General features: G+C 38.1%; 1 protein-coding gene across 14 annotated transcripts in view; it reads left to right on the top strand.

Annotated features, from left to right (window-relative positions):
- sorbs2a (sorbin and SH3 domain containing 2a) overlaps positions 1–18,141 on the top strand; it is a 108,607-nt gene that overhangs the window by 75,793 nt on the left and 14,673 nt on the right. For 6 of the 14 annotated variants that reach the window (XM_028472695.1, XM_028473244.1, XM_028473079.1 and 3 more), the window contains 13 exons: positions 31–97; positions 3,329–3,379; positions 3,489–3,711; positions 4,585–4,699; positions 7,882–7,953; positions 10,182–10,238; positions 10,834–10,883; positions 11,783–11,958; positions 12,242–14,038; positions 15,724–15,803; positions 16,357–16,454; positions 16,784–16,898; positions 17,037–17,165. In XM_028472695.1, coding sequence (XP_028328496.1) covers positions 31–97; positions 3,329–3,379; positions 3,489–3,711; positions 4,585–4,699; positions 7,882–7,953; positions 10,182–10,238; positions 10,834–10,883; positions 11,783–11,958; positions 12,242–14,038; positions 15,724–15,803; positions 16,357–16,454; positions 16,784–16,898; positions 17,037–17,165 — 3,030 coding nt within the window. The remainder of the gene's footprint in view (positions 1–30; positions 98–3,328; positions 3,380–3,488; positions 3,712–4,584; positions 4,700–7,881; positions 7,954–10,181; positions 10,239–10,833; positions 10,884–11,782; positions 11,959–12,241; positions 14,039–15,723; positions 15,804–16,356; positions 16,455–16,783; positions 16,899–17,036; positions 17,166–18,141) is intronic. The other 8 variants (XM_028472772.1, XM_028472853.1, XM_028473322.1 and 5 more) reach the window with 8 other exon arrangements.

The raw sequence follows: 18,141 nt of genomic DNA, 5'->3' as shown, positions 1-18,141 counted from the left end.
AATTTTTGTTGTTAACTTGTTCCCCCACAGACGGTGGATCGGCCAAAGGATTGGTACAAAACTATGTTCAAACAGATTCACAAAGTCCACAAAGCAGGTAAAGCTCCACTTGAGCCCAATGAAGGACTGAACTGCTCCATTGTTGTGTGCTATGATGTGACCATCAGCCTCTTTGAGCGCTCGCTCATCTGTGCATGCTGCTTGTACTGTATATGTGCATCTGACCATACCAGGTTCTGTTCAGCTAAACGACCCAAACGTCCTCCGAGCCAGCGCTCATTAGATGTGAACTAAAGTCTTGGAGGACTTTCCATCTTGGAAAATCCACTCTCATTTTGTCAGCTTCTCAGAATCACATAATCATTACAAGCCTTGTTTGTTTTTGTCTGCTCAGGCTGTTTTTGACAGATTCACAAACTCACAGACGTGTGTTAATCACAAAAAATTCACCCAAAGCATGTTTATTTAATAAGAGTTTCAGTTTGGTCAGTCATTAAACTTCAAACTTTTAATAACTGGTTAAACCCACTGTTTTCTGCTGCATTTCATATTTATGACCCAGGGTTGGGGTACTTATAATTGTAATTGCATAATTGATATATAATTACAATTATGATGTAATTACAATTGTAATTGAGTTCAGATAATTGACTTAGTAATTGAATTTGGCATGACAATTTTTTAAAAACTGTCAATTACAACTATATTAGTGTGTTTTACATGGGTCAAAACCAACCTGTTATCATAAGAGATGCTAACAGAAAGCTAACACAAAAGGAAGGTTAAGTTTCATCTTTTTTTTATTAAAGGCGCAGTAATTGTGATTATTTGTAATTGAACTTCAGTAATTGAGAACTTAATTGTAATTGACTTTAAGGGGAAAAATAATATTTGTGTTTTTTTTTGTAATAAGTATTTTATTATGTTTTCAAAAAAGTACAAAAACAAACATTCCTTTATAATACAAGCACATTTCTTCCAAACTCGGTGTTCTTTATAATGTCCACACTTGTATTCAAAAGAATACTTTTGAAAAAAAAGGGAAAGAAAAAAATCAACAGACAAGAAAAAACAGAAAAAGAAAACAAAGCAAAAAAAAGAGGTTGTAGCTCAGACCAGGGGTGTAATTGAGAAAACTTAAAAATGTTCTTTTCAGCCTCTGTAGAATTAAATTATATTAGTAATTTTAATTGTAATTCAAAAAAAGTTGTAATTGAACATGGATAATTGAAGACGTAAAAATGTAATTGACCCTAACCCTGTTCTGAACAGTCATCAAGGTTTTGAGTATTTACCTTGTTTTGGTTTTATACTGTTGTACATAAATAATCCAGTGTATTTAAATTGATTTAGGTGAATTTAATGTTAAATAGTGTCTAAATAGTGTCACATTTATTTTAGCCAAAGTCGCAGTATGTCAGTGTCTGTCTCCACTGTGTAAAACCAGACCAGTGCTGGTCCCACAGCAATCTGAAAATAAAATGTGGGACCTACAAATCATAGACGACCTGAGACCTCTAATAGGGCCTCTGAGAAATCTAGAAGGTCTCAGAGGTCTGCGCTCATGGAAATACTGTCCACTAATAAAAAAAAATTAAATGTTCCCACAATGTCCCAGCTATGGTAGTAAGCAACACATAACGGAACTAGACTTTCCTAATTTAGTGTCCCAGGTAAGCACTCACATATCAATCTTTGATATAATTCTGTTTAAGATGTAAGCAGGTCCAAATGTATTTGCAGAAATGAACAATAAGATCACTCTTATTGTGATATTACTTTTACAGTCTTTGTGGATTTTAATGTGTTTTAAATCACTGTTACATGGTTTATTAGTGTGATATAAGCAGTGTTAATTTTGTCAACTAAATGTTTTTGTCATATTTATCGTAGAATACATTTTCATTTGAGTGACAATAAATTGACTGTGACTACTTTAAAAAACAAGTTCTGATGAACTACGGCCGGGCCCGCGGAACGTCTCCGCGCCGAATAGCACGTACCACGTTACCGAGAATACAGTGAAATGACTCGGTTTCAAACAAATGAAAATGTGTAATGTAAAACCGTAATCTACGTTGAATTGCCTTTGAAGCGATATATCAGACGACTATGTTCCGATAAATTTAGAAATTACCGGAAAAGGGGGTGGGTCTCAAAAAGGTCTCTGAGAGGCTCTTGACATGCACTCATAGTGTGTCCATGTGAAATTACAGCCCAATTCAACCAGCATTAACGGAGTAGTAGTCATTTGAAAAAGGCGCCCCGTGGCACACACGGAGTAATGGGCCAAATTCATATATTGGTATGTGTCAATGATTCGGGGCCACCAACTGTCACAATATTTGACTCACAAATAAATGAGAAAATAACTTCAATAGAAATTGCCTAAAAAAGGGGGGTGTGTTCCTCAGACCCCTAATCAAATTGTGCAAGGCATAATTGTAATCTACGTGAAATTACTTTTGAAACGATATATCACACGACTACGTTCCCATAAATTTGGAAATTACCGTAAATGGGGAGTAGGCCCCCGACCCCATTAAAAAAAAAAAAAGGGCTTTGAGCGTCTCATCATATTCATTCATGAAGTATTCATACCAAACTGTATTCCGATCTAACAAGAACCAACGGAGAAGTAGTCATTTGAAAAATGTGTCCCTCTGGCGCCCCTGTGACACGTACGGGGTAATGGTGTGTGCCAATGATTCGGTACCACCAATCGTCATAATATTTGACTCGCAACAAAAAGAGAAATCGACTATTGTTTTTTTTTTCTTTGGAAAATGGAAAATCGGGCTCCGAGCGTTGATGCATACACATCCATAGATTATAGCTACCAAATTTCAGCTCGATCCGTTCACGAATAACAGAGGAGTAGTGATTTTAACTAGTGCACACAACAACAACAACAACAAGAACAAAGTGAGTGGCATTTTGAGTCCGGGTTACCTGGCCTAATAAAAATAAATATTAACAGTCGACTAATAAAAACAAAACTACAATTTTGTCACATGGGACGAAATCCAATCAGAACTCTACACATTGATAACATTAAATCTGTGTTTGTCTTTACAAACATTAATACTATTCAATATGAGGTTGATAAATGGTATATTGTATTTGACTAAAATCTTAATGTCATTTATTTCACTTGAACTAGACTACAACTGAATTTTTTGAAGTTTTGACTAAAACTACATTATATTTTAGTCAAAGGAGTTTGAGTAAAACTAAACACTGCATATGACTAATTTAAAGTGCATATTTGGAGTTTTTTTTTTTTTGTGCAACTATCCTAATCATCCTTTTAACTGTTCTTCAACAGATGATGACTATTCAGACACGTACAACGCAACATATGCTTTCATAAACAATGGTGAGACATGTTTTTGTGGAACTTAAGATTTGTCCTGTAGAAAATAAATGATTTACTCCCGCCTGTCTCACCACATCTCTCTCCATCATTTCTATGGCCTTGTTCTCAGCAGATGACAACAGCCTGTCATCCAGCACCACCACCACCATGGCTCACCCCGCTCCCCAGACACACACTTACAGGCCTCTCTCCAAAAGCCCATCAGACAATGGAGGCTTTCTCGGGCTTAGGGAGCCCACGCCATCCCCAGTACCCCCACCCCCTCCACCCATGCCATCGCTTCTTCAGCTGAGAGCCCGGGACAGTGACCGCGACAGAGATTTAACAGACATGTAGGTGAAAACTCACAAACTGAACAATTAGTCTTAAATTAGTGAATTACGTATCATTAATTACAAGATTCTGATAAGCAGAGGTGAAAGTAATGGATTACAAATACTCGTGTTACTGTAATTATGTTGCATTTATGGGTACTTGTACTTTTTTGTTTGTTTTTTTTAAGTACAGTAATTCATTACATTTCCACACTCAATCATTAAACTTTGTATTTTTCTGTTTTAAAATGATCAACGGACATTGAGAAGGTACAAAAAATTCAATAACCTGACAACAAGTAAATGTATCACATTATAGCCAGATTAAACGTAATGTTATTGTCCATATGTTCTTAGTCGTGCCATTTCTGATCAACGTCCAGCCACTTTCTATGGTTCAGGTTGTGGTTTCTACCTATTATGTTGTTACACAAGTGGCACATTTGGTATGGAACTGTTTTAGACTTCATAAATGTAGCTACACTTAGAGCCTGAGAATTTTTTTTTTTTTTTTTTTTTTTTTAATTAGATTAATTGGTGTTATTTTTATTTTTTTTAAAAAAAAAAAGAATTGTACATTTTTGACAAACCTTTTATTTTATACAAATGCCTTTGTGGAAAATAAATTGCAAGATTTTGTCTCTGAGATGTTTGTTTACTGTAAACATGGGGGGTGAAAGTAACTAGTAACTTTCACTTTAAGTACTATTTAATTGAGCTACTTTTTACTTGAGTATTTTATGTATGACTTACTTGTACTTGAGTACAATTTCAATCAAGTAACAGTCCTTGCACTAGAGTAGGATGTATCAGTACTTTTTACATCTCTACCTGTTCATTTTGTTGCTTTTGTCTTATCATTGTATGTTGTTTTTTTTATATAACCTCCAGGAATAAATGGGGTCCTCCAGACAGGAAAGTAGACACAAGAAAGTACCGAGCAGAGCCCAAAAGTATTTTCGAGTACGAGCCTGGCAAGTCCTCTATTTTAGAGCGTGAAAGACCAGTGAGTATGATTTATTTTTTTTAATCTTTTTTAATCAACTGTTTTTCCAACTCATAACAATCTCTCAACAAATGTGACTATAAAATATAAAATCATGTAATCGTTTTGATACATTTTTTTTTCTAATATTCTTTTTTTGGGGGGGATTGTTTTCTATCATGTTAAAGCATTTTTTTTTCTTGTATTGCATAAATGTTGCCTTAAAAATGACTAAATATTGACTAAATATTGAGTCACTAGCTTTGAAAACGTTTTAAATTTACAGCTTTGGTTGAAAAAGGAAAATTAATTATATAAAGTAGTTAATTCATCATATGAAATTATTTGGTTGTTTAGACCAGTGGTTCTCAACTGGTCTCACCTTGGGACCCACATTTTGCCACGGACATTAAATCGTGAGCCACTATTTTTTTTTTTTTTTTTAGAATTCAACCAACAAATTTTAGTTTTTCAAATACAGCTGTTGAAAACACATATGTAATATTTTTTCCAACATAAATCCACACATTTTCCTCTGTAACATGCATTTCACAGCATGCCTATCAAAAGAAAAATTTCTTTCAAAATAAAATACAACATGAGAGACATTACAGCTGTCCGCGACCCACGTTTGGGTCCCGACCTACCAGTTGAGAATCATTGGTTTAGACTTCTTTAGGCTTTGAATGTTTAATATTCATTTAATATTAAAACATTTAAATATAGGTTTGAAGTTTGATAAATGTCGTAGTACGAAAAATGATACTGAGAATGAATAGCTCACAATAATGTATTATTAGATGGTTATGACTGTAGTTTTAAGTTAAATCTATTACGGTAAGTATATATTTCCTTTCCCACCACAATCAACTTCGTCCCCCACACACGGTGGATCGAACAAAAGATTGGTACAAAATTACTGTATGTTCAAACAGATATTATTTTCATGCTTTTTTTTTTAATGCACAATATGTTGCCATAAAAATGACTAAATATAATCCTTGAGTCACTTTTACAAATGGTCTGTTTTGTGCTTGTTACTCTGGTAGACATCACTCTGTGAAAATGTCACGGCCCCATCCACCCACGCTCCATTCAGCCGAGCTGAAACGTGGGCTTTAATAGCTAACTGCGTCTAGGACTTCATCCTCTTCCGGCTGTTGGCTGCTAACTCTTGTGTGTGAGGTGAAAAACAAGCAAGCGGGATAGAAAATGATAATGACTGCAAAAGGGTAGGAAGAAAAAAGCTTTTTGTAAAGGTTTCACTGATGTTCAAAGTGACGTTTGAGGGGAGGCAGACAGCAGTGCCAAGGCAGCAATGAATGAGTCACATCCTGATAGATTAAAGAAATAATAGAGCGACCTGTGTTGTGCACACTTTATCTGCCTTTATTTAAGGTAACTAACTTCCTGTTTTTATGTGGAATTACTCAGTATTTGGGATCCACATTTTTATACAAGAAGATTCACAACAGATGAAAAAACAAAAGGAAAAGAGAAAATGACTGACTTTCTGCACAGTAGTGACTATCATCTCGTCTTGATATGAAATTTGATCTCATTCCATTACAGCTGAATGTGTGAGCCATGCTGAGAAATCTACAGAGAATCTCCTCTACTTAAGGCTTTTGATTGTTAGTTTAATGAGCAGAGACACACACAATATAAAAAATAGGAATATTTAGTATGTTGTCATTTTTAATAATTGAAGATACTTTCAGACTTATTTAATCCAGCCCTGTTAAATTGTAAGAAACCTTTCGTCAACATAATTTGCTTTAGTTTGCTTATTTTAATTCAGAAGAAATGTAGTAGTTTTTTTTTTTTTTTTAAATGAATGAAATGATCATTATTATTGAAAGTCGTCTTTATCAGTTCTACTTTTTTATTAAGTTGAAAACACACGAGTACACAAACGCACACAACAACAAATGGCTCATTCCATGTCATTTGACAAATGGCCCACGGAATTAAAATGTTTTACCAATTGTACCGCGAAATTTCAATAAGTACGCTGTACATTTTTAGTTTGATCGGAATTAATACTTTTTCAGATTTGGCCAGTTTAGTTTCTCTCGTCCTTATTTTTCTTCCATTTTCAGCTTCCAGTCTCTCAGAAACTACACCACATACTAAACAGACATTTGGTATACTAAGACAGCTCCACCTACTCTCTGAAAAACGTCTGCTATACATCCTATCTGCCAGCCTATAAAATAAAATTAAAAAAATTAATTAACAATAAATTATTATAAGACACAGAGGCTAGCTACAATGACCCCATGTAAACGATTTTTGATATCCACGAGTGGTGAAATAACCCAAAGTTGGGGTCCAAAATAAAAATAAAGAAGTTGCATGAAGAAAAATAATTTTAAATCCCAAGAAAGCGTTATCTTTATACTAAGTTAAAACAGAGTTCAGATTTTTGAGATTCAGATTGATTCAAAATAGTTTTAAAGAAATGTTTTTTTTAGATTTCAATAGACTGTCACCCAATACCCAGTGCATATGTCTGACTAATCATTAGTGATATGAACAGTCTGTATACATATTACGGGGAGCTCAGGCATATGCTAAGTAGTTTACTGAAGGCCTAAACATGTCCAAGCCCCAAATCCCGACAAAGTTTTTTCCAAATTTTAGGGGCTCGCATGTCCACCAGATAGGATGTACAGTATAGCAGATATTTTTGTATTTTCCAAGAGAGTAAGTGGAGATGTATTAGTATACCAAATTTAATTTTCCTATATGTTATAGTTTCTGAGATATTGGAAAAATAAAATTGAACAAAAATCGACACACACCCACCTCACTAAATTGGCCATATCTCAAAAAGTATTCATCAGATCAAACAAAAAATATAGTGTCAACGAAATTATTAAGGAACAATTAGTAAAAATTCCAGATTTTTTTTAGACCGAAGTGCGTGGGATGTCTTGGTGACTTGGAATGACCCAAATGTAATATCTGAGGATACACCAACTGATAGTTTTGGTATTTAACTGGAGGTTTGTGGTAACATACCATCACAGACGTTGTGATGTATCCATCCCGGTTCATTCTGTGCTCCTCTCCCTGTGCCATCTGTGCCCGCTCCTAACCATGAGGTTCATGTCTCTCTTTGTGTGTGTGACTCCTTTTCACACCTCTCCTTTGTCCCTCCTCTATTTCCTATCTCTCTCACTGTCATGCTTTCCCAGACCTATGATGACATAGAATTAGAGAACGAGCCTTGGTATAAGTTCTTTTCCGAACTGGAGTTTGGGCGCCCGGTAAGTCAGGGCCTAGCTAGTGCCTCCACCACAACCCTGCCATAGGCAGATACCCACTCTCTGCACCCCACCAATGCCTCTTGCTTTTTTTTAAATGTGTATATAGAACAGGTGGGGCTAGTTGTATGGGCATGTGGTATTTGTTTGGTGCTGTGACTCCCTCTCTTCCTACACACACACAAACAGGCTTTATATCAACTCTGTTTAATGGAATTTCTTTAGCCAGGTGATTTGCTGCTTGACGTGCACTCCTGAAACTAGGGCATGTATTTAGGAAGTGAAAGACAACAGTAATGTAGCAAAAAGTGTTGGGAAGTCCCTGTGACTGTTTTTGGGCTCAAACATAAGAAATCACAGTAAGAATGAAGTAAAAACATGTCTATGCATCTGCCTACGGGACTGCACCTCCTATAATGCAGGGTTGGGGTCATGTTGGGGGGGGGGCTGAAAATAAAATGGGATCACCTGAAATATCCAGTAATAATACAGTTGAAAAATGACTCATTAAAAATATATTTTTTAATAAAAAAAAAAAAAAACTTTTAATGTATTTGTTCAATCATTTTATGTATCTATTTTGCACAATAAAAAAATACATAATATCACATAAATAGATATACAGTGCATGAAGAGGCTGAAAGCTCAAAGAGCTTAAATAATAACAGTTATTTTTTTCTAAATTAAAACATCACACACAATCTCAAACTATTCTATTTCTATACTTTCACTTTCTCAAATGTAAATCTAGTTCAAATGAAATGCTGTATAAAAATATCTGTCACTTGTGCACTAATCCTGGCTGTATTTCTAACACAGTATAACACACATGATATAGAAAATAATAATAATAATAATAATAATAATAATAATAATAATAATAATAATAATAATAATTTTAGAGAAAATAACTCTCTGGGGTTGCCAGAAATTAGTAGTATATAAAAATGGGGTCATGACAAGAGTGTTTACGGTCAAAATAAACTTTTGAGTGTTAATTTCACCCATTTACATATTTTTTTTTCTTTAAGCTAATGATCTTTAATTTATTGATCTATGACCCTGACACTATGTTTTGATCTGATTTTAAAAAAAATAATAATAATCTCCAGCAGCTTTAGTGTAATCGTAACCAATGAGTATGTGCAGTTTTTTAATCTTTTTCGCATAAACCTTGTATTACATTGAAGCATTTGTTCTCTGTTGACTCGTCTCCTGTTTAGAACTGCGTGTCTCTCTTTTGTGCTTTTGCGCTCTCTGCTGGATGTAGATGGTCATATTTTCCTCGAGCTTCAACACTATGTTGTTATCTTTAGCCCGACATAATAAGGCTAGATATAGATAAAGTAGATACATGATGGCATGCACATTTTGTCTTGTTATAACCAAGACAAAATGTGTATGAAAAATATTGACCTAAATCTATTTAGGTCGTTATTTCTCGTCTTGAGTTGACGTGATTGTAGATGGAGTACAGCAGATTTCTCCCTCTATCTGAGATTTCAGATCACTCAATAAATCACAGATAAATGTAGAAGTTCTCTTATCGAGAATCTGTTGATGATCCATTGAAGAGATTTTTAGATTGAAAAATCCCGATGTGTTTTGACTTAGTGAATAGTGAAAACATCTTCAGGTGCACTAATAGAACGGTAGTAAAATGCAATATTTGATGGTGCCATCTGTCACACACTGAGATGCAGCACTGCAGCATTTGCATCACTTGACTCACAGCTTGTTTTTCCACCTGCATGTGTGTGTGTGTGCTTTGTGTGTGTGTGTGTACTTGATACAAAGGTTTAATTTGCTTTTATAGCTCTGCAATTTTGTAGTTTATAGATTTGCTAATGATTGAACAAATGTGTTTTGTTAATCTTGGATGTGTGTGTGTGTGTGTGTGTGTGTGTGTGTGTGTGTGTGTGTGTGTGTGTGTGTGTGTGTGTGTGTGTGTGTGTGTGTGTGTGTGTGTGTGTGTGTGTGTGTGTGTGTGTGTGCGCGCGCGCGCGCGCCATGTGTACAAACAAAGCACATGTACGATACGATACATTTATGAATCGGCCCATCTCTTGCTACTCAGACTCTCTAATGGGTATCACTCTCTCCACATGTTTTTTTTGTTCCTCCCCCATGATGTCACCACTCCTCCTTCACTTCATCTTCACCTTCCTGCTCCTCTTCCTCCTCCTCCTCCTCCTCCCCTTCCTGCTCACTGTTGCTGCTTGGGGCTGAAGCCTCCTAAAAAAAGGCTGGATTATAATCCAGACATCTCCACCCGCCAGCACATCGAGGTAATTTCTCATTCACGAGTGTGTCAGCGATGGTTTCAATGTCACTGTTTTTAACTGCACTCAATATTTTCTTTAAATGTCCTAATAACTTTGGGAAGGAGGTGTGTGAAATTAATCTTTTCAGGGTTGTGAGATTGTCTTCTGGATGTCCTGCACACAAGATGAATTAGGTAGTCCTTACAGTGTTACAAATAGTTCAAATTATCTCGTCATGGTTTGGATTTTTAATACATTTTGGATTGTAAAGAGTTAATAGTTGCTGCTACCCAGACCCATTCCATTTGATCCATGTCAGGTTTTTCAGGGAAACATTTCCCCCTCCGAGTCGTCCCGGCAACATTATTTGATTACCTTTTGTCACCATTGTCGAGAGCAGCGTAATGAAATTATTTACAGCTGCAGTGTGCACCAGTAAAGCTCTCCTTGGTCGAGCGTGCCATGTGGAACAAGTATCCATCGCACCTTACGCTGGGGGAGTGTTTTGAGTGTGACACAACATCAGCTGCATGTAGGCTGTGCATTGTAAGCTGCTCTACCACTGCTCTTTGTTCCTGCGGGGCTCACGTTTCTCTTTTTGTTGTCTGCCCTGTTTCAGTCTTCACTTTTCATCGCGCCTGCCAACAAAGCTCCAGAGAGACCTGCGAGGTAACGGCTGCTATTTTCATTTTCCTCCTCTGCATCCTCCCCCCACCCCCATCCTCCCTCTCCCATCCTCCCAACATTAGCCTGCCCTGCTGTGATTCAGCTCACTATTTAAACATGTCTTTATTGCCTTCTTTTTAACTCAAGCACCATGTGTCAGCAAGGATTCCTCTTTGTCCCTTTTTGCTTTTGAAGGAAATGCTGAGTTCTTTGCCTCCCTGACTGACGAACAGAGTCAGAATAAATCACCCAGGCCAGCCCTATTGATGCTGCCCTTCACCTCCCTTCCTATGCTCAACCCTCCCCTCCCCTCTCTTTGCTTTTCTTCCTTTCATGGCCTGCTTATTCAGACGCATTTTCCTTTGGTGAAGAGAAGCCAATGACCAGAGATGGGGATGAATAGGCTGTGCAATTTATATAACTCACTCAAAGTGTGAGTCTGAATAGAAGGCCAGAAGCCAGTTGACATTTGTTGGTGTTCCTGACATTCAGACAAACTTTTCATCGTTTAAATTCTGTCTGTCAAAAAAGAATCACAGAAGAAGAGGTTTTTTTAACGTCTGCTTAAAGAAGTAGTCTGAAAACTAAAAATTAATATTGTGGAATTTCATTTAGTCAGACAAGTTTTTTAGGAAATGCACTTTGATCTCCTGACATGTTTCGACTGCCAACTGTCAGTCTTCCTCAGAGGCGTCCTTGATCAGCAGACGTCTCTGAGGAAGAAGTTGGCAGTCAAAACATGTCAGAAGATCAAAGTAAATTTCCTGAAAAAAAGTTGTCTGACTACATGAAACCTTAACATATTAAAATTAATTTGTTTTCTTGTGATTTGGAAATTATTTGGCAGAAGTTTTAGTTCTACTCTACTCTGAAAGTGGCTGCTATGGATGTTTGTGTTGCAGCGCGGCCAGTGACTACAGGAAGAGGAGGAAGTCTGAGCCATCAAGTTCCGAAGTGAATTCTCATTCTCAGAGCAGGGCTGCCATCTCCCCTAAACCTGTGGATGCCTGTGGATCCAGCAGCAGCCTAAAGAAACCTATAGTTCGTTCCTCACCATCCTCACCGTCCAAACCCAAAGGTAAACACATTCAAACCCTGACATTGGTTGATATCCTGTAATGTTCAAAAACTCCCCTTTTATGTTTGACCCTGTTTTTCCACAAATGTAGAATTTGCTAATCTTGGGTAAACATTATGGAAATAAAGGTTTTCTTGCTGGTTAAGGTCTAACTTTCTTCCCTCTTTTCCAACTGTGATCTCTTCTTAATGTTCTCCTCTTCCCAGCTACTCGGGGTATTTTCTTTTAACTTGCTTTCCTCCCTCTTCTCTCATCACGCTGCTTTCTGTTGGACGCCTAAAAGGTGGGGACGCATGCAACATGTATTCAAACAGTTTGACATCCCCAGGTCTTCTTCATCAGCACCCGTTTCTGCCTCCTGACTCCACTGACTCCGCCCACTCAAACAAGAACGCCAGCCAAAAGGAGAGCGCACCCTCCAAGTCTGTCAGCTGTAACAACAGCTGGAAGACGAACCCTCGGCATCCTGGGAGTTGGAGCAAAACAGAGGAAGTGCCTCCCTCCCCTCGCAAGCTTAAGTCACGTAGCTGTGATGACTTACTCAAAGATGGCCATTCCGGCTTAGGGGGGCGGAATGCCCCCCGATCAGAAAGTGCTGGATCCCTGCTGTGTGATGGGAACCCATTCACAGTCTCTGCTTCCACTCAGTCGTTGCCCAGGCCTCACCGGCGTCGTGCACACGACTCACCAGGCTTTCTGCAGCTGTATCGTAAAATGCACCAGATTGACCGCACTCACCTTATCCCATCTGATATCATCCGCTCAGTCCGTGCACGCATACTAGATCTAGAACGTCAACCTCATCTGCTTCGGCATCGTCTCTCTCCTTGGACACCGTCTGGAGGTGCCGACGTGCCACATGATACAGTGCCAGCTCGTATTTCTGAGTATGAACGCTTAATTCAGAAATCCAAATCTCTGCCAAACTTGGGCGACGGTGAGATGCCGTCAGGCTCTGCTACACCTGGAGGTTCGTCATCTCGAGCCAGCAGTGGTGGTGGGGTCACACCCAGCTTTCCAAATCGTCGTTTTTCTATTGAATCGCTTCTTGAAGATCACAATGGCAATAGTGCCAAGGTTTCTCACACTACGGTTCACTTAAACCAACAGCGCAGCCCACCTGAGGGTCAGCCTCGTGTCGGGCCAGAACCGAGTCATGGCGTGTCCTTTCCTGCTCCGTCAGTTCCCCAATGTCCTCAAGCCAACCCGGACAATTCTGACAGTGAACAAGATGCTATTGCATCTGACCTCAGTGATTTCATCCAGGTAGAAGGCTCCTCTTTCTGCAGTGAGAGTGACATTGACCATTGTTCTCTGACCTCCTCTGAGAGTTTATACGGTTCATCCACCGTCCACCCACGTCACCTCCGTCACCACCATCATCATCCCGGACACCAAAGTGTGGGACAGAACCAGGGTTACCAGCACCGCCACCTCATCAGCAGCTGCAAAGGTCGCTGCCCAGCCTCATACACCCGTTTCACAACCATGCTGCGCCATGAGAGAGAGCGAGCTCGGCAGGAGCACCAGCGCCAGAGAACTTCCCAGCAGAGCCGCTCCAGCCATAACAAAATGCAGAGCTCCCAGTCACAGCAAGGGATGTCTAAACTGGCCTTCCTTGTCAGCCCAGTGCCTTTCCGCAGACAAAAGGGCTCCCCACCTACCTCTAGAACAAGCAATGGAGGCAGCCGCCCTAAGTCCAAACAGGCCATTTATGAAGCCTTAGATGCAGCTTTGAGAGACATTTATGAGCACATCCAAGCAGAGAGAGGGCACATGAGCACCAGAGCTCCCAATGACAGCATTCTGAGAAGAATCCTGGCCGAACTGCTGCCAAACGTGCCTGAACGGAGTTCCTCATTGACCGGTAGTTGGCATCGGTGTCACTCCTCAACATCGTTTTATCCAGAGGAGAGTATGGCTGGCTATGCCTCGTATAGAGGGGAGTCCTCCACACCACTGTTACAGTCACCGCGGTCACAGTCACCCATCAACGCCTGTTACGGTAGATTCTTGGAGAATGCAAACAATAATGAATACGGAGAAGAGAAGAGCATTGGAAATGGTTTCTATTATTCAGGTGCACAGAATACACCATTTACACTTTAAATATGCACGCATTCCTTTCCGTTCTACCTTAGCATGGCCACATACATTTTAATACACATGCATACATTTGATTCTTTTTGATTTTGCTTGCACTTGTTGCCCAGCTCATCTCCTTTACAAGCCTGTGTTTCTTCTTTACTTTTGTGACTTTGTTCTGTGATGAAAAATCTCAGGTAAAGTCTCATTTATTTCATCTGTGGAAACTCACTTAAAGTTAACACCATCCTTTGTGTTTCTGAAAGTTTTTAATAATCAAATATCACTGGAGCGACTTATTGCAAATAAGATGCAAAAAAGTAAGTGACAAAATATTTAAAAAGAGAACTGTTTTTTTTTTTCTTCTTTTGTTTTAAAGAGAGGGCTTTATTGTTAATTCAGTGTAAATTTAAAGAAAAGATGCAAACAAAAGTAGTTTTAAGTTAAGTCGTAATATTACAATAATTTAATTACATTTGATTAAACAAGATGTATTTGATTAAGCTTTTTTTTTTTTTTCTTTTTACAATGTTTTGATTTCCTGTATGTTACTGGTCTCTTTGCCTTGTTGAAACCACATGTTAAATTCTTCTTTTTTCACATATTGACTTTGTTTTTAACCTACAATATTAATTTAATATTCACAGCTGCAGCAAAACATTTGGACTTTAAAAGGGCTTAGTGCTATGCTGCTTTCCTTCATTGTTGTGAACTCTAGTAAACTGAATTGGTTCAGCAGTTTCCTGTGTTTCTCAAGCAGAGCCCAAACACCAACACACCTTAACCAGTGTTTCTGCTCAGGCACTTTTTTAAACCGATGGATCATAAAAGACAGATAGGTGTCAGTTTGTTTAAACACCTATTGAAAGTGCCTGGACCCGGTCTAGGTCAAAGGTTCTTATAAGTTAACATTCGTTATAATGGCAATTAATGTTAGCTCATTCTCTGGGTAGAAATTCAAAGGGAAGGAGGGAAGCTATATCAATAGCCAGTGTTGTCTTGTGTCAGTGGCTCCAACCTCCAACAAATTAGTTTAGACACCTAAAGTGGTAATACATGTAAAGAGCATCCATCATATAACATAACAATAATAATATAACATTAATACGTTAAAATGCTAAGCATGAGGTTAGTGTGTTATATTATTTTTCTAAAAACCTTCAAAGTACTTTTTTTTTGTTGTGTTTTCAACTTATTATTTTTTTATTTATTTTTTATTTGCCGGTCGTTGATAATTATTATTATTGTTGTTTTTTTTTTGTTTTTTTAAGAAGTCGTCTTCGATCATGCATTTATTTATTGGTTTGCAGGTGTCCTTGTGATATACTTCCACCTTTTATTCTTCAGCCATTTGCTTTTAAATGTGTTTGTTCATATTTTTAAAGAAGTCCTTTCTATTGTACCATTGTTTGTTTCTTTTTTAGGGGCTTGCACGTGTCTCTATATATAGTGGCAAAAGTCATATTGCCTTGTTTTTTTTTTTTTTCCTGTTTAATGGAAATTAAACAAACCTTTAACCCAAGATTTTGTTCTCATTTACGTTGTGCAATGACACCATTTAACAAGAAAATCATATATTTTTTGTGTTATGTTTTGGTTTTGTTCGACATACCTCACGTAACAATGGGTACTATAGTAACTTGTGTAAACAGCTGAGTCATGTTTCTCCACTTATCACAGACCAGGATGTCTCCAGGAGTTACTCCACCTTGGATGGACGTCAGACCCCTCAGAGTAGAAGACCGACCCCCGACAGGGAGGTAAGTCATCAAAACCTCAACACCAGCTGTGATGTGATTTAGGGCTGAACGATTTTGGAAAATAATCTAATTGCGACTTTTTTCCTCAATATTGCGATTGCGATTTAATATGCAATAATTTTTTCAAGGGCCTCTTGTCATGTATTTTTCAATGAACACAAGCAATAAATCAATCTGTTTCATAATAAACAATTTCAGATTCATTTAAACTTTAAATAAATATAAAATATAAATTTTAAAGCACTGATTACAACAATAAAGCAAACAAATATGTGGCTTTACCTCTTCAACATATCGAACTAACTGGACTGCACTTCTTAAACACTCTGTGAACTTAACAAGACATGACAAGAAAAATAATAAGAAAAAACTTGCAGCCTTTGCCATCAGAAAATCGTGTTTTATGATATCGCGATAATATCACAAAAGCAATTAATCGTTCAGCCCTAATGTGATTATAATACATTATTTAATCAGCCTACAACAAACACTAAATCTTAAGTGTCCTGGAAATAACGCTGGGTAATGCTTCCTGGCTTTCTGTCTCTCACAGGTGTCCCATAAACAGATGACACAACTTATTCTGTTCTCTCTCCTCCATCAGAAACAGCCTGCAAGAGCCATTTATGATTTTAAGGCACAAACTGCTAAGTAAGTACAGGAAATATAGCATGGCGTGCACGCACACAGGAACCTCAGCTTATCAACAACTGCTTAGCACTTCTCGTTTCATCACGCACATTTCTATATGTGATCTTACCATAATGTCACAACACCGTGGCTGGCCTCTCTGTTTGGCAGAATGTGCATGATTAAAGCTGATGTGTGTAGTGTTTAGTCTCACTTTATGGTGCTTTACTGACAGATTTGTGCTTTTGGCTGTTCTCACAAAACACTGTCCACTCCAAGTGCTTCAGTTTTAACTCAGCTGGTGTCTTTGCAGTTGAAAAACACATTTCGATCCTACATTTGTGTTACAGGGAGCTGACATTCAGAAAAGGCGATGCAGTTAATATCATTAGACAGATAGATACCAACTGGTATGAAGGAGAGCATCGTGGACGCATGGGAATATTCCCAATATCATACGTGGAGGTAAGCTTATTGGAATCACTGGAATAAAATGTATTCAATATCTTTTTATCCAAGATTTGTCAAAAAAAAAAAAAAAAATGGAGCTAAATTTTTGTAGTTTACTCACGCTTGTTTTTACCCATTTTCTCACATGTGCAGAAACTACCTTCTACTGAAAAGCAGCAGCCAACTCGTCCTCCGCCTCCAGCACATGTCAGAGAGATCGGTGAAGCAGTGGCACGCTACAATTTCAATGCTGACACAAATGTGGAGCTGTCACTTAGAAAGGTAGCGCTTTAAGGGCCTGTACTACGAAGCTAGATTTCCTCCTATCGCACTAACTTCCAGGATTGAATCGGTGTGTGTCCTACGAAGCTGGCTAACTACTTACGCGACTAAATCACCATGGTAACTTAGGCTGAACTACCCTGGTCAGGACCAGGTTTTGTTTTGGCTCGGATATGAGCGAGTACTAAAGTCCCGCCTCCTGACCAATCAGTTCTCTTAGAAAACGACCTGCCCAATAAAAGGAAGATTATTGGGAACACATCACTATGTGGATCTGATGTGACGCTGACAGGAGAGAGAATATTTAGACATTGATGCAATTCCTTTATTTACCGATGGCATCTTATAGGAAATATAGACTTTTATCTGATGGACTGACCTACATTAGTCAGCTGATAAATCCTGTGTCCGATAAATTCATTAATGTATTCTGTAGTGACACAGAGAGCCTCAGTCCTGTAATAAAATATGAATATATTCCACCTTATGATGTAGGCTGAGCTATGAACGCAGCATCAGAGCCACAGACAAGGTGAAAGTAAAACTGATCAGTGTCTGTTTATTCTTTGTTTATTATCGCACTAATTTAAGCATTAACGCTCATCAATTCCTGCATTATTTACAGTGTTGTCTTTGGTCTAAATTATTGATTTTAGTTCTTCATAATTTTTATGAATTATTTCTTAATTGTGACGTAAGTTGCTCTTTACAGTTTCTCTGTGATTGTGATTGGTCTGACGCTGTAATCTCCACCTCTGTCACAAGAGTGCACACGTACCCAGGCTGAAATCAACATGCTTAACATAGCAAGTTGTAATCAAGATTCATAGAACAGCTTCTGTCCCACGGACAATGTTTGGTTAGGTGAAGCCAGCTAACGGCGATAGATCAGGATATAATTATCTAGCTTTGTAGTACAGGCCCGAAGTGTGTGCTTTTTCTGTTTGCTGTCTTTAACACTTTGTACCAACGCTAA

This window comes from Gouania willdenowi, chromosome 1 (genome assembly GCF_900634775.1).
Source record: "Gouania willdenowi chromosome 1, fGouWil2.1, whole genome shotgun sequence".
Lineage (NCBI taxonomy): Eukaryota > Metazoa > Chordata > Actinopteri > Blenniiformes > Gobiesocidae > Gouania > Gouania willdenowi.
Note: the sequence above shows the minus strand (reverse complement) of the source record. Positions and strands in the feature narration are given on the sequence as shown.